At 40.3% G+C, this 25,742-nt stretch overlaps 1 protein-coding gene across 1 annotated transcript; it reads right to left on the reverse strand.

Annotated features, from left to right (window-relative positions):
• Positions 1 to 1,168: 1,168 nt before the first annotated feature.
• Positions 1,169 to 13,123, reverse strand: LOC137455399 (neuropeptide Y receptor type 4-2-like). Its single transcript, XM_068166161.1, has 2 exons — positions 13,000 to 13,123; positions 1,169 to 5,878 (listed from the first exon to the last, which is right to left on the reverse strand). Exon 2 carries the CDS (start codon positions 5,755 to 5,757, stop codon positions 4,624 to 4,626), a length of 1,134 nt encoding a protein of 377 aa, XP_068022262.1. The 5' UTR covers positions 5,758 to 5,878; positions 13,000 to 13,123; the 3' UTR covers positions 1,169 to 4,623.
• Between the last annotated feature and the right edge of the window lie 12,619 nt (positions 13,124 to 25,742).

A 25,742-nucleotide genomic window follows, 5' to 3' on the forward strand; every position in this document is an offset into this window, starting at 1 on the left:
AAGCAATAACTCCATTGAAATCAATACTGGCCTTAAGAGCAGGCCAGTATTTAATGAATTAGAAATTTGAAGGGAATGACCAGTAGAAGAAATGCCAGGTAGTCTTCTGAGAAGACACACAGGCCAAAGTAAATGTTTTAAGTTGTCCTTAGGATATGAGTCTTAATTTATAATAAGATCTCTTTCACTGTCATGCTTCATACAGTGTGTTCACTGCATTTTTCAAACAGCACATGTATGGTGCAGACCCTAACTGGCTGCTGCCACAACATCATTACTGACCTCTGATGGTGATTACATCATATTAATGACATACAACAATATACCAGGCAGGTAACAGATACTGCTGCTTCACTTTACCCTTGTGTGTGCAAATGTAACAAACATAACTTGGTTACAGCATGGCCTATAATCACCGCCTTGGTTTGCCTTCTGTCAGGGCAGCTAACTCAAGTCAGTGAAATTTACTAATTCTTTTAACCCAGTCAGAGCATTTCTGAAGTTCAATGAAATTTTGGTGAATGCCACAGAGTGATTTATGTCTCAGCAGTCTTGCTTACTTTCTGGTTGGAGTTCTCATCAGCATGCCGTGTAGGACCCAGTTTCCTGTGCAAACTGGGATGTCTTTGAAGATGTCCTGTGTTGAATTTCTGATACTGTGCTCTCCTCCAGCTGTCTGCTGCCTCATTGTCTATCCTTAGGAATAATGCATCAAGCTGTTAATCCTTTTTATATCAATGCCTGTCAGCATAGAGTATATACTTGTTTTCTCTTGATACACACTAGATGAGAACTAAATCTTCCATACCTCCTACTATGCCATTTTACAGAAGCAGGCCCAGAGAGGCGAATGCAGACAATGTTACTGTATCTGTTATTATTAGACTCCTCATAGTACGCCAGTTACATCACAACAAGAAGTTATTTTCTTGCTCTGAAAACCTTATGATCTTCTTATGGCATGTCACACGAGGCAGGATTATAAAAAGCTTTTTTTTTTTCTTAATTAAAAAAAAGCAGGGTAAAGTCTTGGAATTGTGCAAATCATGACTTCACACAACTTCTGCATATTTCCCCACTGCTTTTGTAACTCACCAGCAGAACTTTGTCAAAAACATACTTAAAAGCATCACTGTATACAATGAACACAAAAATGCCTGATCCTTCTTATATACAAACTTTATTTGTTATTTACAATCATGTAAGATGTATGTAAGCTATTTTGTTACTCTCTGCTGGAACCAAAAAGACATAGGCCCCCTTGGTTGCATTAAACCCTCAAAATTACAAATACAATGGCTCTTTCAACCCTGCAGGATTACTTGCAATCCAGTCTTTTGTCTTTGCCTTCAAAGGTTGCAGGGAACAGTTGCTAGAGCAGGTCGTAAAAACTGGCAGCATATAATCTTTTACTGCATTTGTGCACAGCTGTATAAGCCTTGATGTCCTCACAGAATGAGGAAATGGTGATGAAGGCACCTTTCCTGGACGGTTATTTGTGCCAGCAGGATGACTAGTGTGTAACTAAAGACAGGACTCACATGTGGCATGGATATTTAGTCCTTTGGAACTTAGATAAAGTTTAGAGTAAAGCTCTGTGTCTGTGTGTGTAGTGCATGTATGTATGTGTGTATATATATATGTACTTAACTACTTAGGAGATTTTAGAGGTTGAAAAACATATACCTCAGGATGGTATGTAAGCAGATGGGAGTTTTGAGGATCTGCAATTTTGCAGTTAGATATATGGGTGCAGTTTGGTGGCCTTCAGTGCCGAAATCCTTTAGTTTATCTAGTCCAAGATTTGTTAGCAATAAACAGTACTTGACCCCAAACTTGAGACTTCCCTTAATCACTAGAGGAGAATACATTTGTATCTCTCTGGATTACTGGATGTTTACTTGTGATCATGGATACAAATGGCCACATGAATTATAGTTAAACAAAGAGTATGTCTGCAGTGATATTTCCACCCTTTGCTGGAAAAACTGGAACCTGATGCACAATGCCAACGCATAGCTCCAGTGGCAGGCCTCTGACATACTGCAAGTACTCTACCAAGAAGCTTTCCCTTGAAACTACTGACAAAGGCAATTTCACGGAAACACAAATTGTAAAGGTAATTGTGTTTCCATTAAGTACCATTCCAAGGTGCTTGAAAAGTTAAGTAATTAAGATTATAAATCAGATAACCTATGTTCATGTGTAGCAGAGTGTTCTTACAATAGTTTGACACACATCTTAGTTAACTAAATGTTAGAATTATAACAAGTGCAGGAAACAGGAAGAATTACTCAAGATTAATTGGATGCATTTGATCCTAAATACAAAAACACTACAAAGCTTGAGCACTGTTTGATCCCTCTAATAATGCAACAGAGTTTTGGTGTAAATCAAGCCAATGAGGAGTGATTGTATTTTGTACTACCTAGCATCACATGGCTGTATCAGCTACAGTAGCAAATTTCAAGCTGCATGTAAGTTAAAAGGAGAGTTCTCTTGTTCTGTGTTTTTAATAGATCCAATGTCCAGCTGAGAAATTACATTGCTTACAAATAAAGAAAGAAAAACATCTTCTCATTGTACTGTGGCAAGTAACAAAGATAAAATGCAAACAGTAGCCCATATAAAAGAAGTAAAAATGCCAGATAATTGAGGAAGATACAAAAGATAATTACACATGAGCTCTCTTACTGAGATACACAGGTTCTGCCCAGAGTTAGAAAGGTCGCTGTGTATAAACAGCTTCTGCCTGAAGACTCTGTATACAGTAACTCAAGTCCATACTCAAAGCTTTGTCACTGATTTCTGCACATGCAGCTCATGGCAAGGAATTAACTTCCATTTCTGCCAGCTGAGGATATGATCTCGTAGTTGTTGATAGCTCACATTTCCTTCTAGCATAAGGTTTTGGTATTGTCTTCAGATACACACATCACAGGAATAATTTTTCCCCCACTTGGTTGTTTATCAATTTGTTTAATCATAGATCTTCTAGTTAAGGGTTTCCTAGTTTTCTTCATAACTATGCATTGGATAGCTTCAACTCAGTGCAAGCTCATTGACTACAATGAATAACCACTGATTATCATAGCATATTTCAGGTTGAAGATTACCTTAGGTGGTCACCTAGTCCAGTCTTGTGCTAAGATTAAACAATTCAGGACAGAATATGCTTCTGTATTTCCTTTAGCATTGATCTGCTTGATTTTTTTTTTACACTTCTGGCCTTTTTTTTAATCTATTCTTCAGTGTAGGTTTCTTGGGCATACCTACTTCTTGGTTTTTCAATAGTCACTGAGCAGTATCTCTGGCTCCAGCATTAAAATGAGTTTATGGTTTGTAGGTTTTGTGGAAATACACTCAAAATACCACAGATGTGAAAGTACAATGCTTTAGTAGAGCAATGGACAATAATACTATTTACATGTACGTTGGCTTCAGCCACATGTGCATTTTCATTGACCTTGTACTGATTATCTGGCATTGTAGCTCCATCAGTGTTGCTGATGCCAGGAAGTGGGACTGGTATCTGACATTTGTTTTTATTTTAACAGGACACTGAATTTCTCCATGTATATGCTTATTTCTTTGGCCGGGGGCGGGGGGGGGGGGAGGGGGGGAGGGGAGTAGGGTAGGAAGGAAAAGTCACCAGCATGTTTTCATGCCCATTCTGATCTTTTCAATGAGATGCTTCATGAATAAAGTACCAAGGAGCTCCTGCAGCAGAAGCGACATCTTGTTCCAGGTCTCGGTAGCAACTCCAATAACCCAGCTGCCTTGTATCATTGTGGTATGCTTCTTTAGCATTGCAGAGCTTTGTGACTGATAGCAGCAGGAATTGCAAAGCCAACCAGACTAATTTTCATGTAGATCTACAACAGTTTTTCATTTGCTTAAAAACAGCAGTCTGGGTCATCATAATGTGTTTCAAGAGTTTAATCCATTGAGTAACATTTGCATTTGCCACCATTCCCCAATAAGTAACCGTCATCTTCACATACCAGGATCGTTGTTCTGTGTGCCCATTTGCAGATGAAGTGGCTATTCCCAAGCCTGTATGACAGAGAGAGGTTTCACACAAACATCCAGTTGTTTGATGTGAATTCTATCTACTGAAAGTTTATTGTTACCTAATGGGCTGTGAGAGTTGGTGAAGCACATTTCATATATTTACAGGTCTCTGCTGCACTGCTGTGTCAGCCATACATAAAAATCTTAATAATACTGAAAAACAGAGAGAGTCCTCTCTTTTGCAAATTTTGGCAGCCTGTAGTGCTGAAATTGGAACTCTGGGTTTCTTACCACAGCCATGGTAGAGATGTGATCTTAGCTGATGAACCTTGTGTCAGTCTACCTGCAGCCACAGATTAGTTACTGTTCTGCTACAGCAGCCATATATGCATCAGCCCAGTCGCCTCAGTGTCTGTACCGTCTCAATGACCTGAACAACTTGTGTACCGTAGGAGCTGCTTCATATGTTCATGACTTCCTTTTACCTGTTCTTCCAAAATTCAGGCAGTAATGGATTCCTGTTCACCTTCAGGCATCACCACTTGCTTTTTATACCTACGGGTAATGGTGTGTGGTGTCAGAACATCCCTCTGAGATGTTTTCTTCTAGCTAGATAGAATTGTGTCTGCAGTTCAATGTCAGTGAGCCCTTGGAAATCTCAGTTTGCATGGTGGATAAAGGCAAATGATCATATTCTTCCATTGATGCAGATACTGAATTATGCTGGCAGCTCAGAATCAGTGACTTAACTTCTTTTTTGAAGTTGCTGTTTAGAAAACCATAGATAACAGGGTTGACACAGGTAGAAGCCATAGCTACAAGGTGACACAATGAGAAAATCAGATTATGGTGGCAAGGCGAAATGATTTTGTAATTCCAGTCCACAATGGTATTGAAAACATGCAGTGGTAGCCAGCAAACAGCAAAAGCAGCAACCATGGATGCTAACAAAATATTTATCCTTCTCAGCTGAACTGCTCTGCTGCTGTATTCACCCTTCTCAAACATGTCCTTTCTCTTCTGCAGGCGTAAGTAGATACGCAGGTAGCAAAGTATAATGAAGAACAGTGGGATGCAATATTGCAAGAGCAGCAAAGTGGTAGTGTAGATCAGTCTGTGTTGCTCTGAAGGCCATGAGTCAATGCATATGGCCTTGTCAGCAGAAAAATTCATAATGTGGGAGAGCTGCTCATACAAATCATTAGACAAAATGGAGGTGGTCAAAAAGGGCAGGGACATGAGACATGCTAAAATCCAAATTACTCCAATTCCCAGATAGGCTTGGGAGATACTTGGCCTCCAGCCAGTTGGATTTATGATGAGCTGGTGTCTTTCGAGAGCAATAAGGACAAGGGAAAGAATTGACACTGTCACAGATGTGCACTGAGTGAAAGAGGTCATTTTGCACATAACTTCCCCAAATATCCAGTAGTCCATCATGGTGTAAATGACAGTAAAAGGCAGACAGACAAGACACATAAACAAGTCTGAAATTATTAAGTTTGAAATTAAGATGTTGGTTACATTAGCCTTTTCCTTCTGCCTGGCTATGACAGCAATAAGACAGATGTTTCCAACAATGCCTAGGACAGTCTCCAAGCTGTAAGAGGTGGTTAGAAAGACAGTAAGGTCAGTGATGTTCCTGCACTGATTAGAAATGTGCAGAGGGAAGCTTCGGTTTGAACTCCAGTTCTTACTGGTGAGGAAATTAAAACCATCATTAACAGCCCTTGACTTATTCATCCTGAACTCCAAAATATTTATCCAAAAAAAGGGTAGTCAAACAGAGTTGGGTCTTCAGGAGCCAGCCTTAAAAAAAAAAGGTTTTATCTGCTGTGTCTGGCTGTGGAAGATCTGGGTCCATCTGCAAAGGAAGGGGAAAAAAGATTGTTTAGTTATGCTGAGAAATCAGTCAAAACCCTTTGCTAAACTGTGGTATGGAAGTCAATGCAACTCTATTGAATTATGGTGGTGTTTACTCATTGTAAGGTTGTCCCACGAATTTAAGAACATCTTAACTCAGTGCAGTATCTTGAACATCACTAATGTGGTAGAGTGGTCTTTCCAGAAAGCTGGATAAAAACATATTTAGGGGTAAAGATTGTGTGTAATTCTGGTTTTGCAGGGTTCTGATGCAGAACTGAGGAGAAGACATGCTGCAGGGCTGCATTTACCTTCAACTGAGCTAAACATCAGTGTGAAAAGTAAGGCATATTAGGTGCATAAAGCTAATACTAAAGTATCTTACGTGAGTTAAAATGTGAAATGCATTTGTGACTGCAGCCAGAACCTATATTTGCTTGAGGCAATCACCATGCAAAAATTCAGGCTCATATCCTCAGGAAGGGATAACATGAGGTAATTCTGAAAAAGTCTCAAATAATTCAAAATCATTTAAACATTTTGCAATGTCTGTATGGATGTGATAGGTCATGGGAACTTCTGTCCAAATTTCCTTCTTCCCTATTCTGGATGAACTCCAGTCCCAATAAAGCATGGATGTTTCCCTCTGGGTGACTAATGCAGCCATCACAGGATTTATCAGAAATATAGTCTGGTCTCCTGATTTTGACTTTTACAGTGGGAGATTTTGACAATCTCTCTTAATTCCTTGTGAGGAGCTTCTTGTTGATATTGATTCCCACTGGGCATAATTTTGCTTTATTTAACCAAGATAAGTTAAGCATTGAAATAGTATGTGGTATCCTCTGGATGCACAGGCAGATAGCTCTGCTCCTCAACTACTGCTGCAAGCCCTGAACTGGGATTTTCAAAGATGTCTCAGCTGAAGTCATGGAGTTAATGGAGCTGCAGAGTTTTAGAAATCTCAGCCACAGGACTGCCTGTACTCTACCAGATGGCAACTAGGAGACTGTTGTGATCTTCCATAGAAGAGCTTTATAATCCTGACCCTGAAGTCCAAATCCTCTATGTCCAGGAAGCAAAGGGGGGAAAAATAAAATCTGACTCTGCTGGGAGTTGTGCTCAGGCCAGAGGCGGTTTCATGCTGTACAAATGCTTGCAATGTGGAAAGTAAATAAATACTCAGGGAATGATAGTATTTACCCATTGCATGACCCTTTCCTCAGCCATAAAATGCCACTCAAAAATGATTATGGGGTCATGAAAAACTTCTGAGCATTAGAAAATAGAAGTGGTCAAATTATGAATATATAAATAAAATGGTATAGTGAGCTCATTGCTTTATTTGAGTGGCAGTTACTGCTGAGCAACTGCATGAAAGGGGTAACCACTACTGTGCAAAAAGAAAAGCACTCTACATCCCACAATTTTTTGTTTGTCTTGTCTTTCTCTTCATGGGTTGTATTGTATGCTTCTAGCGATGTTGTCTCTCAGGAACTAATGAAAGCAGTAGTATACAGTAAATAAAAAGATGTTTTGGGATCATTCTTCTTGATTAACAAAAATAGTACAGCCAATTCTTTTGTTGCTTTGGTAGGCATGCTGATTGTCTATATCTATCTATATTTATTTGTCATCTAACTGTATCACAGTATCACTAAGGTTAGAAGAGACCTTGAGGATCATCGAGTCCAACCTGTCACCGCAGACCTCATGACTAGACCATGGCACCAAGTGCCACATCCAATCTCCTCTTGAGCACCTCCAGGGATGGTGAATCCACCACCTCCCTGGGCAGCCCATTCCAATGACTAATGACTCTCTCAGTGAAGAACTTTCTCCTCGCCTCGAGCCTAAACTTCCCCTGGCGCAGCTTGATACCCTGTCCCCTTGTACTGGTGCTGGTTGCCTGGGAGAAGAGGCCAACCCCTTCCTGGCTACAACCACCTTTCAGGTAGTTGTAGAGAGCAATGAGGTCACCCCTGAGCCTCCTCTTCTCCAGGCTAAACAATCCCATCTCCCTCAGCCTCTCCTCATAGGGCTTGTGCTCAAGGCCTCTCCCTAGCCTTGTTGCCCTTCTCTGGACATGTTCAAGTGTTTCAATGTCCTCCTTAAACTGAGGGGCCCAGAACTGGACACAGTACTCAAGGTGCGTATCTATCTGTCTGAGACAGTCAAGACAGTCACACAAACAAAATGTAGTATCTTTTTCCTATTGTCCTTTCATATCCTCAATAGTTTAAGGAAGATGGCCAAAAAAACCCTTCAAAATCATGGACACACATATGTGTGACTCTTTCTGTCTGCTCACTTCTGTGCTGTAACTCAACCTGAGTGAATAGATCGATTTATTTTCTTGAACTATAAGAAGAAGCAATGGCAATATATGGATTGCATGTTCATACATGGGTAGGGTATGGTGGTCTAATTCAGTGTGACAATGGATATAGAACAAAGAACCATCACCCAGACCCTTAGCTTTGAATGACTGCTATTGTGTGGACATGCTTCAAACAGAACAGAGCAAAGAGATCAGCAGCTTGCAGTATTATTTTATACCAGTCAAAAGAGCCCAGTCTTGGCATTTGGACAGGAAAAACAGACTTCACTGTAAATAAACATAAGAGCTTTTTACTATAGTCCCAGCCTAATGTACTTAGCTACAGTATCCTCAACAACAAACAGATGATTCTCCTTTGTTGCTTGAAAAATGTCTGCTGAGTTATTACAAACATCTGTACCCCATAGACTAAGCCCTCTCAAGGGTCCCAGATACTTTTGGAGGTGCTGAGGCGCCAGTGAGGAAAACTAATAACACTAAAGTAAAAATATAAAACACAAAAGTAGTGGAGCCACCTGAAAAGCAGAAGCCAGATCCCTCAGCTTTTCCCAAGAGGATTGCCAAAGGCAGAGCATGTTTGAGTATTTGTGGCAGATAGTAAACACAGTTGGGATAAAGAGCATCTGTGAAGGCTTTGCAATGTATTTTGTTGGGTTATGAGCTCCTTCTCTTTTAAGAGCTTGCATTCCATGATGTCTTGCACAAGGTAAGTGCAAAGCACTTCCTCAGCATTCATTCTCATGACACTGCCCAGAGGTAAATAACAAATTATCACTGTATTATCACACAAAAGGAGATTGAGAGAGGGAGATGAGACTTTTTAGTTTTCTGGTGTCTCAAGGAAACCTGTGGTACACTATGCAGTACTTAAAACTGCCTGACAACCTGATGTCTTGGGAAAAGTCTGAGCCTAGATTGCCTAGGTACATAGTTCTTTGTATCTCTCATTTTGTCAACCATAACATAAGATGTTCTAGAACAATAGAAAAATAAATGTTGTGGTGACCTTATACTCATGTATTCTATCATGATATACTTGCATTCAGTTTGGTCTGAATTAAGTCAGTAATAAGCAATGGGTACAAATTCTCTTTAGACATTTAATCAAATATTATCTAATAAATGGGATCACCAATGCAGTGGAAATGAGGGAGGTAGTCCCCTTGCTGTATTGAAGATCTGTCTTTAGCCAGTAAAATACAGCAAAATGTTCATGGGCTTGAACCCCAGCTTTTGCCTCCAGAAATTGAAGCAATACTTACCTTGTGGGATTAAGAAGAGTGCCTCCTAAATAAATTTGCTGATGGAGTGGGAAAAGAAGTTGGATTGGTTTATGTTTGCTTGTTTGTCTAGTAGCTTTTTTTAAATCAGAGTAACCTTCTTCAGAACCCTTAATGAATTTCAGGAAAGAAGTGAGTAACAAACACTAACATACACAAAAAGCAAGAGTTTTCTTCTCTATTTGATGCAACGTAAGATAGTTTCTCTAAAAAGTGAGTGTCGTAAAAGTCTGCAGCAAATTAACATAATATAGAAGGAAAAAGAGGAGCTTTCAGACTTAACCTTAGTGTAAGTTAAATTCCCCACTTATCGTTTTTTAGACATTCATCACTCAACTCTGTGTTAGGAGCAAGGAAGAAGAGCAGGCAGGGTTTGAACAGTTTATCCTGTTGAAGAATATAGCCTTCTACATTAGCAATTAAATGTCACTTGGGTTGTCTCAAAAGGAAGCCAACTATCACTAGTCAGCTTGAAAGTCTTGCCTCATAGGGACACTCTGTGTTTCCCAGAAAAAAATCCTCAAAGGAAAGGGAATTCTGCTGAGATGTGTCAGGGGAGAAAATGCAACCTTCAGTGGGTTTCAGGGAGACTGCTAGGCAGTAAATGATCTAAAGCAGTTAATGCATGACTGCCCTTTTGAGAGACTTCTGGACTTGAAGATATTCTGTGAAACCTTCTACAAAACCTATTTTCCTGAAAGAAGGGTTAAAAAGGGGGACTACTACTGATGCTGTGTTCCATGTACTTATTGGGAAAGGGTGGGTTATTCTTGCAAAACTAATCGTGATCATACCCCCTCCACAATAAAAAAGCAGTCCCCATACATGTGATGTACAGCATGGGTCAATTTCCACATCAGACATAATTTGAAAGAAAAAAATGTTTGCAGTGTTTGGCTTCACTTTCTGGTACTTAGAAGCAAATGCTTATCTAGCTCAGAACTTAATTTAGATGCTCAACCCATGTTTTCTGCTTTCAGTCCATAAGAGAGAGAAGTGATTCCTAAAGATGGGTAATACAAATACTTCACAGCTAGGCAGTTATGGTAATTATTTGGAGTAACACAGCTATTATCTGCATTTTATAAACTGGAAGCAAAGGTTTAACAGAACTCTGAAATTCATATGGCAGATATTAACCGAGCTGGTGGTGACTACAGTCATATCCCCTTTTTGCTGGCAGTGACATTATCTCAGTAAAATAGATTTAGCTTTGCATCATAGAGAAAGGTTAAAAATAATTTAGCTACCTTTACAAGCTGCCAGGAAAGCAACACTTAACTAGAAGAGGAAACCTGCCATCGAGTACACATTGACAACCCCCAGCAATATTAAATCTGTAAGTGATTTGGTACAATGAAATTTAATGGTGGACTCTTTAAATCTCTGTGGCAAAAATAAATCTGTGTGGCAAAAATATTTGGAATAATAATCTTAGGGCACTAAAAAATCTGTGTACATTAAAAATGTCAAAAAACTCACATAATTAGGGTGTAGCACAAATTGTATGTATTAATATGATACGAGTCATGGGGAGATAGTATCAATATCCAGGAAAATGAATACTTTTACCCCCTCTCACATCTGCACGTTTTCAGAAGGAAAGTTTATAGGGGTTTTGAACTTGCATTACAAGTTAACCTTGTCTGATTCTGCAGAAACCAGGAAAGTTTTACAAAAGCACATCCTCTACCTTTGTATTTTCTGGATAAATTCATAACAACATTACCAAAACCATTAAGCCAACTCATGAAGGTAAAATGTAAAAGGTCAGCAGACTTTACAATGGTAGTTAATTACTGATTCTTTAAGAGTAAAGATCATTGTGACTTGTCCTGCACTCAATGCGGGGAGGGGGAAGTTTTTACAAAGGTTTTCTTTATGAAAGGAGGTGGGGAATCCATCAATCATTGTAATGGATACCTTAGCAGATTGCCAGTTGGAGTATCTTCTTGAGAGTGATACTCCATGTGTACTGCCAGAAACTGTATGGGTTGGCTAATGATCAAGATATCTCAACGACTACAACATAAAAAGTGTTTTCTGGTGACCAGTGGTAAGCAAGAAAGCTTTCTGTAACAGTGCATGGTGGCAGGGAGCACACCTGGACACCAAAGCTCCCCCAACAAGCTGCCATCTCCCTCATGCACCCTGAAAGTTTGCAAGGCTCCCCTCAGTAGATTAAAGGGTTGGGACTTTCATGACAAATCATAATGGATCCATTTCTTAGACAGCCACCTGCTTTGTTGGAAAGTGTTGGTTCAGCATACCATACTTGGACCATTTAATGTCCCTCAAATGCTTTTTCTGAATCAGGTGGAGGAGTGAGAACCCAGACCATTTGGCTCCATTGGGTTAAATACCAAGTTTGGTATCATCATCTCCTGTACAGTGGTCCAAGCTCTTTGGCTTGCTAATAAAAAGCCTCTGAGGAGTTATGATTATGATTGTTTTATTTCCAATTAAACAAAATATTACATTCATACCAAAATCAGTCTTTCACCTTTTTATTTTTTTAAAGTGCATATGAAAATGCCTGCTTTTCCTCTCAAAAATCCAGTCTTTCAAAGCTATACATTTAATGTTTTAGTTCAGGCACTGACTGATAAACACAATTGTTTGCACAGCCTTAGTCAAAGCTGAGTGGTAAACAGCAAAGGCCTCCCTTGTTTTTCTAACCCTTTTTGCTAAATTATTACCATTAATAGCTACATTAATGTATATTCTGGTGGCATTAAAATATAGATCCTTTTGTTCTTGGAGCTATATAGGTCTAGGGGAGCAGATAAGTCTCTTGACAGAGACAGATGAACTCAAAAAGCATGCAGAGAGCAAAATATTTATTACTGTTTTCCTTGCCTTGTGATAAGATTCAGAGCATGCTGGTTATAGTGGACTTTGGATCAAGTTCACTTAACATTTCTGCCCTTGTTTCTGTATTGTTCTTAAACCATAAACAAATCTGCAACATTTTCATGGAACTGAAGGATGGCACAAGAATTCTTTGCTTTTAGGAACTGAATATGCAGAAAACCTTCCAGTCTATGGCTTCTCTTGTATTTAGATTTTATGTCCCTGTCAGTATCAATGCTAACTGAATTATTTTCATTATTTACTGTTTACCCTGACAGCTAAATGAATAATCATAATCAAACAGTGTGTAATCAGTATGATTATGTTCTTCTAACACTTGTTTCTTTAGATTCATTAGTAGCTGATGTAGCAGCTACTTAGTAACTCTCCCTTAAAAGTTTATGATGTATAACTCTTGCCTCCGATCTTAGGTTTTCAAGTGAATACTTACTTAACATTTTCCGATCAGAAATGAGTCATTATCCAAAGCAAAGAAAAATCTGAGCAGCAAGGGAAGTACCAATGATGGCATCATCTGTCATTCACTCAAGTGAAAGTGAAATGGATTTTTACAACCAGAAGTGATAACTCCAGTAAAGAGATCTGAGGTCTTATCAGTCTGAAATTGATAGTTCAGAAAATTCTTACCTGTTACTGATTAAGAAAATTGCTGGTGTTACACATTTCTATCTTGGAAGAAAGAAGGAATGTTGTAGCAGCAAAGTAAAGTCTTCTGTGTCCTAGAAATCCAGAAGAGAAGCTCTCCTCTCTGTTTCTGTAGGTAATTTGGGTGGCATCTCTGCCTCTATCTCCCCTCCTCCTGCCTTCCCTCCCTTCAGCTTAACCAATGAATTTTGCTTTATGATTATGATCTGACTTTGAAGTTCTGGCTCCCTCTGCTGTTATGCAGATAGAGAAATTCTACATATACTTGTGAGGAAGAGCAAATTCAGCAAAGAACTATAAACTTATCTGAAGCATGGCATGTACCCATGCTGCAAGAATTGAATATTCACATGGAAACACACTAAAGCAAAGGGATAAAATAAAAGAGCACAGTCTAATCCTGTTCTCCTTAAGGAGGCAAGATTTCTGTAGGATTCAAAAAGAATTTTGCCTCTTACATATCAAAAGGTTGCCAATATCAAGGGTTTTTTTCCAATTTTTATACCCCATCACAGGATGATACTGAATTTTTATTTTACAAGGATCCATGCTACAAGTCCTTGAATTGTGAAAGGGGAAGAGTTACCCTGTAACTCAGGCAAAGAACTCAGAAATGTAAGGTCACAGAGAAAGCTGGAAACAGAGAAAAAGAAGGATTTGCAGAAGTACCAGTTTGATTTGTCCCAGGTCTCTCTCATGAAAAAAACAAGACAGAAACCAGACTTGAACATTTTTCTCTTCCATTGGAAAAATACACAAACTGCCCTGGTGAGGCCACATCTGGAATATTGTGACCCAGGGCTGGGGCCCTCAGTTCAAGAAGGACAGGGAACTGCTTGAAAGAGTCCAGTGCAGAGCTACAAAAATTATTAAGGGAGTGGAACATCTTCCTTACGAGGAGAGACTGAGGAAGCTGGGGCTCTTTAGTTTGGAGAAGAGGTGACCAAGGGGTGACCTCATTAATGCTTATAAATATGTGAAGGATGAGTGCCAAGAGGGTAGAGTCAGGCTTGTCTCAGGGATGCCAAATGACAGGACAAGGGGCAATAGCTGGAAGCTGTGGCATAGAAGTTCCATGTAAACATGAGAAGAATATTTTTCACTGTGAGGATGATGGAGCAGTGGAACAGGCTGCCCAGCAGGGTTGTGGAGTCTTCTTCTCTGGAGATATTAAAGACCCACCTGGATGCATTCCTGGGTGATCTGGTGTAGGTGATCCTGCTCTGGCAGGGGAGTTGGACTGGATGATCTTTTGAGGTCCCTTCCAGCCCTGTAATGTATTCTTGGTGTTTTTTTCTGCTATCAGATTTTACAGATGTAGTCATCTGCTGCAAAAGCTTAACTGACTTTTTCTGTTATTAGAGAAATAATTAAAGGAAAAGCAGAATATTTAAGATCTTTCTAGGATATTGTGACATTTCTCCTGTCTTACGATGATGAGAAGCATCAAACTGGGACCTATATAATGAATGGTGTAAGCTGAAGACTTGTCCTTAGGAACAGATTTTTATTTTTTTTCCCAGGACATGCTTGAGCTGCTCCTTGTTTTGAATTATTTTTCTTCTTTTCCCCAGCCTCCTTTTTGAGAACTTTATTTGCCATCTAATTTGAACCAGCACCCCATACCTCAGCATTTCCATTTTAACCAGGCAACTCAGAAGGAGATGACCTTTCTGATCTGGTTAGGGAAGAGGACATGAAATCTGTGCTCCAGCTGAGAAGGCATCAGCCTGCAGATTTTGAGCCTCTTTCCAGCTCCCTAGGAATTAGAAGCTTCCTATCTTACTGGAGCCAGAAAAGCTGACATGTTTTATCTAGCCGTCCTGATCGCTTCCATTTCTTTTTCTTTCTTTATTTATCATACTTATTTGTTCTGCTGTTTATAGCATTAAAGAAAGGAGATGAAAACCACTAGTAAACAGACTTTTTACTGAGGAACTATTCTCATTCATCTTGGCTTCCAGCATACCTGAAGCAGCCTTATCTCCACACCTTTCAAACATTTAAAGATAGGCTGTATCTGTTTTTATTCTCTCAATTCAAGCATTTGGGCAGAGCCTGCAAACTAGCAAATTAGCATCTGCTCACTTCTTAAAAGTCAATAGAGAACAGCTGCAGTACTGTTCCTGTAAGACTGCTTGGGGCTCTGCTGCCCAGGGATCAGGAAATGACCTAACCACCAATATTTTACTGTGGCATCTGGGACTTTCATTTTGACATTATTTTAAAGATGAACTGCTATAGTAAGATTCTGGAAACTTTATAAGGTGAAAAGGGCTACAATAGAGTCCTATTAATACACATATTCTTCCTACATTGTGTACAAAGTGCAGGATGAAAATGCTCACCATTAGCAAGGTAATGTAGGAGCAGCATTTGGGCCATTCCAACCCTGGATTAACTTGCATGGGTGGCACTTCCATGCACACTACAGGCACTGAGTGTAAGCCGAGATATGGTGGGGTCAAAGCTGCTATGCGGTAGCCGTTTGGACTACGGCATAGAAGGGGCAATACCGGAGAACTGGTGTGAGAATAGCAGCAGCACAACAAAGAAATATGTTCATTGATGTTTCCTCATCCAGGTGGGTCTTGCAGGCTTGCTTCAGCACCTTGCTGAAAGGGATGCTGGTACCCAAGCTGGCTGGTTCAGTAGTCACCACTGTATAGTGAAATTAAATGTGGCCATATTCAAGTAACATGGAACTACTGTAGTCCCAGCTATTGCAGATCATGTGCCGGTCAGACTGGCTGTTTCTCTCCATATCAGTAGATTTGCATTGATTCTAGCAACCAACAGACTAGCTCATGTTTGCTTTTGATAGGGAATGGAGTTAAGAAACTCTAGTTGGCATGACAGGAGGCTATGCTACTACGCAAAGAGTGATAAGAAGGCTTGTTCCCGTTTTCTGCCCACAGCATATGCTCCTGTTATTGGAAGGCATGGGGGAACAGTCCTGTTCTCACTGCAAGCATTAGGACTAGGCTGGCCACTAGACAAGTGACACAGGCTTTCTATTATCCTCTCTCCCTTCCCAAAGGGAAAAGAAAGGCAATAAGGGTGAGAGTCTTATGAATTGGAAAAGAAAATTAAAATGTAATGGAAATAATAATTAGATTAAATATATGCAAATGTATACAAAACCAATATCAAACCCAATTGCCCAATGGCAATTAGTCACTGTCCACACTGACCTGTGGCAGAAATCCCAGATTAGACTCAGCAGCAGACACGAACTAGATTCAGGAGATGCATTCTGGAATTGAGGAACTCATGAATCAGAATTGAAGGCAGAACAGAGTTCTCCTCAGATGCCAGCCATTGAAAGAGAGAAGAACCTGACCTTCTTTTTCCTCAGCTTTCTACTGGCTATGACATATATGGAATGGAATACCTCATTGGTCATCTCAACATTCCACTCCACCTGCAAGTGCAACCTTCTGCTCTGCACCCCAATGCAGTACACAAGTTTTAGCAGTGGCCTTGGCCTGCATAGCAGTCCTTGGTCTTAACTAGAAACATAGAGCATTATCACTACTAGGCACAGACACTGTCTGAGAAACATGTCACTAATTTCAGAAAGTGCAGTTAGGTAGAAGAGACTGAGCTGAAAAGTAAAATCACCGAACAGAACTTGTTCTGTTCTAACTCAAGCTAGTGCAGTAAGACAACTGGACTCCATGGAGACAATGTATTTTAAGGGTGTACATGTGCACTGGGAAATAGTCGTCTGCTCCCACCAAATAACTCCTTTTTGCAAGTGGTTATGGTGAGAGCAAGGCCTGGAAGTAACAGAATTGTCACAGCAGAGGGGTTATAGTTGTCTTCTGAATGCTTTGAGCGTGTCTTCCAGTGCTCTCATGTCAGATCTTCAGTCACATCAGCCTTCAGTGACTGAGCCCTGATGCTCTGTCTTTTTCTTTCCTCTGAGCATGGAATGACAGAGGCCACTTCTCCTACAGTATGTTTAGCAAATCTAATTGCAACCCAGCATCTGGAGTCCTGCTTTAGCTGGCACTGTTAAACAGTGAGCCAACAGTGTCCACAAAGAATAGTGCTAAGTACTCAATGACAAAAGCTCATGGAGAAAATATGCCATAGAACTGTACAAAGTCCATGCGTATGCTAAGCTTAGCAGCTCTATGTGGCATCCTTACAGGCATTTTGCACAAGCTGAATTTGGCCTTATTTTGTCAGAATCTCTACCTCCCTCTCAAGTAGAATTGTTATTTTAATAATTTTTAGCCTTCTCTAATTTGTTCATAATCCTCCTTCTGTGTGGGGAGCTATGAAACTGATATATCTTCCAAGGGATTTTTCTGAAGCCCTTAATTGATGTTCAAGCATTCAGAAAAGTAGTGCTGTTACTCAGAGACTCCCTAGGAAGGCCTTTATAAAAGCATGTAGTATTCAGGAAGCTGACAGCATCATCCCTTATATCTATTTCCCTATGTATATAGCTGAGTGACATCCTCTGATCTACCTGCAGCAAGTAGAAAAGTGTCTCCAACTCACAAGTTGGAAGGGACACAGCCGGCTCCAGTGCTGTTCACTCCAATACTACCAAGAAAGCACAGGATGATATTTGTCAAAAGGAGCTGCTACTAGCCAGTTCTAAGTAATCTTGAGGGCCAAAGATTTAAGGAGATACAATTGTATTTCTTGTTCTACCTGCTTCCTGGAATTACCTCAATGATATTCTGGTAGTACCTGGAGCCATGGAAGGGTTTTGTTCTAACCTTTAAGCTGTTTTCTTTAGTATGTGCAGGTTTTCTCTTTATATACTCTCAGCACCACACTTGAAAATAGACTATGTGATTGAGGTTTTCCATAACAGATATTAAAAAGAAGTTGTTGTTTCCATCACTATATATATTTCATTGTAATGTAGAGGAAAGGCAGGTGAAATAAACACTTATGATGTCAGTGTTGAGTGAAATGAACACACTCTAATGATTTATTTGTGCCTTTTAAGCTGCACAGTGTTCTTGTCATAATTGTTCTTAATATTGTCTAAATATGTTTTATAGGGTATGTCTCATACAAAGGACTCTGGCAGACTTTGTACCAGGAACAGCGTAGTGCCTGAAGTCTGGTAGCTAAATATATTTTATAGTCTAGATTTTCTGTACAAACAGCTTTCATGGAGTTGTTTTTCAGCAGACTTTGATCCAAACAAGGTTATTGCAGGAAATTCTACCCCAGCATGCAAGGCTACAGAGCTATTTATATGGCATTTCTTTGCAGTAGGTTGGACTCTCAGACATGTGCTTGACGTTTTTGTAATATACCAGTCATCTCCTGGAGAATACTTTCCCTTGTGTATCTACACTAATGGATTGACCTGCACAAGGCACCAAGGTAGGTGGAGGTTTCTGAAGGGCTGTTTTCTGCTTTGTTTCATCCCGTTTCTTCTGGCATACATGTCCTTGGAGGAATGCCAGTGAGTGTTTAAGCATAATAAATCTGTTTGTCTGGCAACAATTTATATAATACCTGGTACTCTAAAAGCTAAATTACTTCTAAATCAATAATTACATTTATAAACATTTACTGACACCAAGAATTCTTCTGTTCTCCATAAGACCAATCAGTGACTACTTAGAAGGAAAAGCAGTGATGTGATGTATGTGAAAATATATTTAACTCTAGAGTCCCACAGGGGGAAAAAAAAAGTCACACAGTTGTCTGGTAAAGCTTGTTTACAAATATGTATGTGACAAGGCAAACCACTAGGTATCAGAACTTAGATACACGTGTCACAAGTAGAGCTATAATAGGCATGAGGCAAACCCATTCCTTCTGAAACCATGTGGCTTTGTTGATTTCCTCTAAAGGAGAGATCCAAAGCATCTTCAACCTCTGGGGTAGGTGCAGAAGAGGGGAAATGCACCTAACCAACTCCATTGTAGATTTTGCAGCTTATGTCAGGATTAGTCTTCTTCACTACTCGAATGGAACAGCTTTTCTTGTGAAATAGACCAACACAGTTTACCTTGTCATAGTTCTTGGGGATTGGAACCCTGTCATTGAGAAAGGAAAAGAGAAAATCAGAAGCCAAGATGAGACTGAAAAGAATACCTACTAAGCCTCAGCCGTCCTGCAGTAAGCTACATCATCAATCAATTTGGTTCATGGATCCCATCAGTACAAGTCCTATGAATTATCATAGGAAGAATACAGAGCTCTCATAGTGGCTGTTAACAGAAGTAATTTCCCAATATTTTTTCAGATTTAAATGCAGTTCTCACTAGTCATTCTGTTAGAGATTGGGACACTGGAACAGGTTGACCGGGGAGGTGGTTGGGGTCCCATCCCTGGAGATATTCAAGGTAAGGCTTGACAGGACTCTGGGCAGCCTGGTCTAATTGAGGATGCCCCTGCTTACTGCAGAGGAGGTTGGACTAGATGACTTTTGGAGCTCCCTTCCACCTCAGACAATTCTGTGATAATTTCCATACAGAGACAAAATAGGGATGAATTCTGTCTTACCAATTCAAACTTGCTTGGTAGTAACAAACTACTTGAAGTTCCTAAATCACCCCATCATGACTATCTCCCAACTGAAGCCTTTTCACTTAACAGGCAGACTCACTCCCTCCCTCCTATGGCTGAGGATAGCCGGGAATATTTCCCACCAAGGGTTCATTGGATTGTATCCTTCCTTAGATCCCCTTTATGCTGCTTTGTCCCCAATCTCAAGAAGAATTTTCCAGCTTTCTAGGGAGATAATTAGTTGACACCACTATATTCAGAAAGACACAGCTCTCCTTGTTGTGTCATCTGCCATCCAATGAGGCAGAAACACATAATATTTAGAAAGCAAATTAACAGAGCAGGGCTTTGTGTCATGTTTTGATAAGCAGGAAGAGTAGGATCTTGGCAGCATAGGAAGGATGAGGAGCAGCTCTGGCATGATTAGATGCTTGCAGACAGGACACTGGTCTGGTACAGAACTGCAAAAGTATTCATGGCACGGGATGTTTATGTATCTGGAGAGAAGATATTGAATAGAAGGATGAAAGCAGAGAATCAAAGGAGGCATACACCCAGTTAGTGTCAGAATGAGAAGGATTAGGTGACGAGTGAGAGCTGTGTGCTGGAAATATCCCAACTATGTTTCATTTTGTTTCTTCCTAAAGAAGTCTATGTGATTGCTAGAGTATCTTGCATGGTCACAGTTACAGCTAATCAGGAAACAGGAAGAGGAATTTTGCACATTTGAGTGTGAAATTCCAGTGCACAGTTTTTGAAGTCTGAGCATTCCAAGCAGTTCCTGAATAAGCAGAAATAATTTGAGCAAACTTACAAGCTGCAGCAAATCATTGCATTCGTCTTACACTTGCATTGGTAACAATCTTCAGTTTTCCACACTGCACCAAAAACATAGAGGTTTCTGTCTGAATTGCAACCTGTGTTATGAACACACCAGAAAAGAACAGTCAGCAGACCAGCATGAACATGTGTCTTTAGACACAGACCATTGTCTTGCATTTGTGGACTAGTAATCAAAGGACTGATTTCCACTGAGTCACGCCAAATAAGAATCTAACCCAGTGCTCAGCAGAAAAGATACTGTGTCTTTACTCCTGAGGTGTGTATGGATGTATGACATGGCATGATACAGTGTTAACAATCACATACCAGAGAAATACTATGCTGCTATTGCAAGGGATCTGAGAAATACCTTGTCTTATGGTGACGGGAGAATTGTTCTGCCCTTTCTCATATGCAACATACAGGTACAGACTTTAATTTCTTCCTTCTCCCCAATTCTTGTTAGACTTCCACTTGTGCTGCTAGATTGAATTTAAATACAAACTGTGTTGTCTTTGTTTTGATTTTAGTACCAGGTAGCCCCCTCACGTTAGTCAATGCTGCTTAAAGTATTTAATTTGGGATTTTTTTTGTGCATGGGCAAGGACTTCAATTATACATCAGCCTAGAGGGTAACAATTGAACAGGATAGAGTTTCTCTGTATGTCCAGAAAAGCCTCCAGCTGATTTCTGAGTATGCAGCTGTTTGGATCATTCCTCAGCAAAGAACATATTACATTATTTCAATATTTCTAAGGGTAAAAAAAGGCTTTATATCTCTGAATTAATGTCTAGTATATTTGCCATTCTTACCATATTTGGTGGCTGGTCGGAAATAACAGCGAGCATCACACAAAGACCTTGAAAGGAGAAGTATCAAGCAAAAGAACAGCAAACATTTCTAGAAAAGAAACAAGACCTTTTCTTTAAGAGTGTGTTTTGTTTTTTTTTTTCCAAAGGTCTAGAAAAATAACTTGCACATAATTAAGGATGAGTTCTACTGTTCCAAATAAACTGAGATTTAAAAACACTTCCAGTGTATATAACCACACCCCCCTCCATAATCTGCTAACTTACCATTTTTGCCTGAGCTGCTTAAATTTCATAATTGGAGTACTATGTATTTATATATGGTGAGGAAACAATGGTTACTGCAAAGGGAGGTGATAGAAATGTGAGCACCCAGGGTGCCAATGGACATTCTAACCTGTTCCAATCATTGATCAGAAGGTGGCACCTCCGCATTTTTGCAAAGCCTTGTTTTGTGCACTGGCATACCTTGGCATCTTGATTTCCATTGTCCTGGTGTAAATCTGAAGAAACTCCAGCAGACAGACTAGTTGCTCCACAGCAGCATTGGTGTTGGTGGAAGAGCCTGACCCCCAGAAAGCTGTGCCTCCAGAACTGGCAGGCCATCAAGAAACAGCAGGGAAAGGGCACATGCTACGCAAGGTTGAAGGGCACTATTGTTTGGCTTGACCTGCTACTAGGATATTGCCCCCAGGTATAGAACAGGCCATTCATACAGTGCAGTGGTGTGGAGAGTCCACTGTTCTCAAACTGATTTATTATATTTTCAATTATTTTATATGACACATTATTTTGTCCATATTCAGCAACCTGCAGGGACTAGCTGTAGTTTTCTGTGTCTTGATTGCTGAAGCAAAGCCAGGCCTGGGGAATAAAGTTGATATCCACAACCCAATAGCACCTTCTGGCAGCAAAAGTGAGATGAGCCGTGTATTGTCTCAGTCCAGAAATGAAGTTAACACTAAGGATAATTGTCACTTGTGGCCCTCTTCCTGATAGAAACAAAGGGAGGCAAAGAGACAAAAAGTTCCGATTCTCAGATAATTGCCTAGATTGGGAAAGACCTTTAAGATCATTATCCTAGTGCTGACAAGTTCTTGATTAAACCATATCCCTAAGCACTATCAATGATGGGACTCCACCGCTGCCCTAGACTGTTGTTCCAATGCCTCATAAACCCTTTCAGCTGCCTCTAACACAGGTGGAATCAGTGTTGTTTCTGCAACACTAAAATGAGGATATTTCTTTGAATACACCTCTTGCCATAGGTGTCCAGGTCACTGGGCCGTTAGACTGTTGCAACACAAAGTATGTGAGGCAGCATCTCACAACCTGCCAGGAAATTTAGTGTGGATTCCTGTGGATGCATGAGGGGCTGCAGGGATTCAATGGTTGACTGACTTGGAGGATAGACTTTACAAGTTTTACAAGTTACCAGAGGATTTTCAGTACAATGTGGTCCATTCATTCCATTAGCTTAGCTCTCTGAGCACACCTGGGTTTCATTAGACACCTTGATTAGTGTGGCTGAGTTCATTAGCTTCCACTGATTGACAAATAGCCAGATGAAACAAAACTGCACTGTAAGAATTTTGGAGATTAAAAGGGGCAGTAGGGGAATGAGTGTGGTCTCTTGAGAGATCTGGAGTGATGGGGAGGTTGTGGAGAAGGTGGCTGTTGGTTTTCTGCTGCTGTCTTTTGTCATCGCTGTTTGGGTTTGGGGTTTTTTTGTTTGTTTGGTGTGGTCTTTTTGCAGTGAAAGATATTATTTATGTAAGTTTTGTTTATTTGTTGTGCTCATCAAGAGGCTTTAGAGATTCTGCTGTCCACTTTGGTGTTAACCTTATGATTTTGGTAGATTATGCTCTCTGTGTATGATTCTGCTGTAGAAAACAGTTGAAATACCTAATGAAGTGCCTTGAGAAAAATGTCCTCCTCTGCTAATTCTTAGATGGATGAATTCCTATTTGAAGGGAATGAGTTGCTCAAAATTAATTTGTTAGCAATTACAGGAAACAAGAAGAAAACACACTACTGCTCTTCCACTACTAAGCCTTTAAATATGTGAACTTTGTTTCATCATTGTTTAAACCATTTGATTAAGGTCTAGTGTAACTAGGAATTGGACCCACATCTACACTGTCCATGATGTAACTTGACACAAATCTTGTGTCAAGAGGAGGAGAAGCCTGGGGTTGAAGGGTCTGGGCTGTGATGACCAAGGCTATGGCTAGGACATAAATTTCATAATTTGATTAAAACTTACTTATGCTGAGACACTTCTTCAGCAGCCTTTACTGGCTTTAGACATGATCTGTTGTAAGTCTATTGTTTTGCCTTGTGTTTCCCGATTCAAGACTACAGTAATGTACTGTTTAACTACTAAACCCTGTGGTAGGCTTCAAATTTTTAGTAAAGAACGTGAATAACCCTGACTTGACTTCTAAAAGGATCATAACAATCTGTTTTAAAGAAGGGAAACCTATGCTCCTTCTGGCTCTGACAATTGATTGCCTACATTTTTTAGCTAACTCATGGGACTGACCCATTAGGTAAGAAATCAAATGGACTTCATGAAAATTGATATTTCCCCCCAAAACACCACCTGTATGACCTGGCCTTTGCCAACAAGAATATAGTTTGTTACTTATCTGAAGTGGGGTAGTGCCAGTGTGGCTACCACTTGGGTAGATGGTACTGCCTTCCCTCTGCAGGAAGGATTCAAGATTGACTTTCTGATACTTTCAGGTTATGTAAAGGTACCCTGCCTAAGTCTTCTCCCTAATAGAAGTTTTTAAAAGGCATTTCTCTACTTATTCTCCCTTTCTTTCCTGCTCAGTTCACGCCTGTACTAGCCTGGGGCAGATGGCAGAGGAATCTTTTTTATGTAGAGGAGTTTTGTTTATGTTAAACTTGAACTATTTCAAGTTGTTTAGCCTGCTGCCCTTCCTCCAGCCTGGCTGTGTCTCTGAACACTCTCCCTATGAAGCAAAAATTGAATTCTCTAATTGCTGCTCATGCAGAAAGCCTGACTTGTTTGTTTGTTTTCTTTAAACTTCAAAATGACATAAACACAAAGGCAGTGTAACACCTCCACTACCTTGAAAGGAAGAAAACAGCATTCTTTCAGTACTAGGATTACCAAGGGGGTGGTTTTGGTCTCACTCCATAAACCTATTCAGATCTCAAGGTCCCACTCGCCTTCAGCAGGAATTAGCCCTTGCATTAAACCTGAGTCTGACTCCAGAACTGTGCCCTCTTGTTTTGCTGTCTGTGCTGCACTCTTGATATATCTCTTCTCCTTTATTCTCTCTCCCTGGAGAACAATATGCAAAGCACAGGGAACCTCAGCTGGAACAAGCTATATGTGCATGTCTGAGCTGGCATGATGTGAAGAGAACAGTTAATGGCCATACTTAGATGACAGTGACCCTGTGTCACTTCTCAGAGCTGGACAAAATGGGCTATGCCAGGCTGGAATAGCAGTGTCTGTCTTCCTGTTAGGAAAAAAAAAAACATAATGGAAGAACAGAGTTATTACATCTGTTACTATCTTTAGTGTAATGTAACTTGAATGGCCATAGAAGGGATTAACTGTAGCCTAGGTTTGTCCTAGAAAGCTTTCACGTGCCAGCGATATCAAAGTGCAGACAACACAGAATACCAAGGTTAAACACTCTCTATTTTTTTTTCCTCCCAGTCTCTTTGACATGGTGAGCAAGAGTTCTGCCTTATTTTGGTAGGGCAGGCTTGTAGGTAACAGACCACTAGCAGTGTTTGCCTTAGTCCAGAGGAATGTCTTGCTCCGCTTGCTCCACTTCTGAGAGGGTTCAAATTAGGATGCAGGGGGAGCAATAACTGTTTATGAACCTCTGGACAGGTCTCATCCTCCCCAAAAGGCCCATCCCAAACTGCCAATGTTCTAGGGGGCTGGGAGAAGAGTTTGGTGTCTGTGGATACAGATGGAGCCAGCCTCATGCTGGCCCTGAACATCTGTGAATGTCTGTGGTACTGGCAGCTCTGGGAAGATACTCTTCACCAAGCATACCTTGAGCGTTTCAAAGCCTTTAGCCTATTGGATGTAAATTGCTCCATATGTGACAAGTGACTACACAGATACTACCATAAAATACTCTTTAAATGACTGGGCTTTGAAGACCTCCCCTTTTAAGCTAATGCTACCAGTCCTAGTTTGCCATCCTACTCTGTTTCTGTGTGAGTCGCTTCCATTCTAGCTAAAGTCTGAAGGTGAATGTTTACTCCTACCATGAGTCTCTACTATCAGCACTGGCATTAAGCAATGAGCTATTTGACAACTTTCTGTAAATGTAGTAGAAGGCTGAAATGTCTTAATACTGTGCATTAGTTTGACAATTCTCAACACTTCTGCATTTATCAACTTCCCTGTCTTTTCTAAACATGTGAAGGATCCATTGAAGCTCTTGGCTTTTGCTTGACTAGAAATCAACAAAGAGCAACTATTTTGTGTGCTTCAGTCTCCTGTCCTGAGGGCAGCCAGAGCTACATGCCTGACTCCTCCTGGGATCTCAGGTAATTCTGGCAATCCAGTCTGTGTCCAAGTGCAAACCCCAACTTTT

This window comes from Melanerpes formicivorus, unplaced genomic scaffold (genome assembly GCF_026170545.1).
Source record: "Melanerpes formicivorus ecotype bairdi unplaced genomic scaffold, bMelFor1.0.p_v2 SCAF_98, whole genome shotgun sequence".
NCBI lineage: Eukaryota > Metazoa > Chordata > Aves > Piciformes > Picidae > Melanerpes > Melanerpes formicivorus.

Bases quoted from the DNA above. Each gene is read 5' to 3' on its own strand.
- LOC137455399 (XM_068166161.1), bottom strand. From the start codon at position 5,757: ATGAATAAGTCAAGGGCTGTTAATGATGGTTTTAATTTCCTCACCAGT.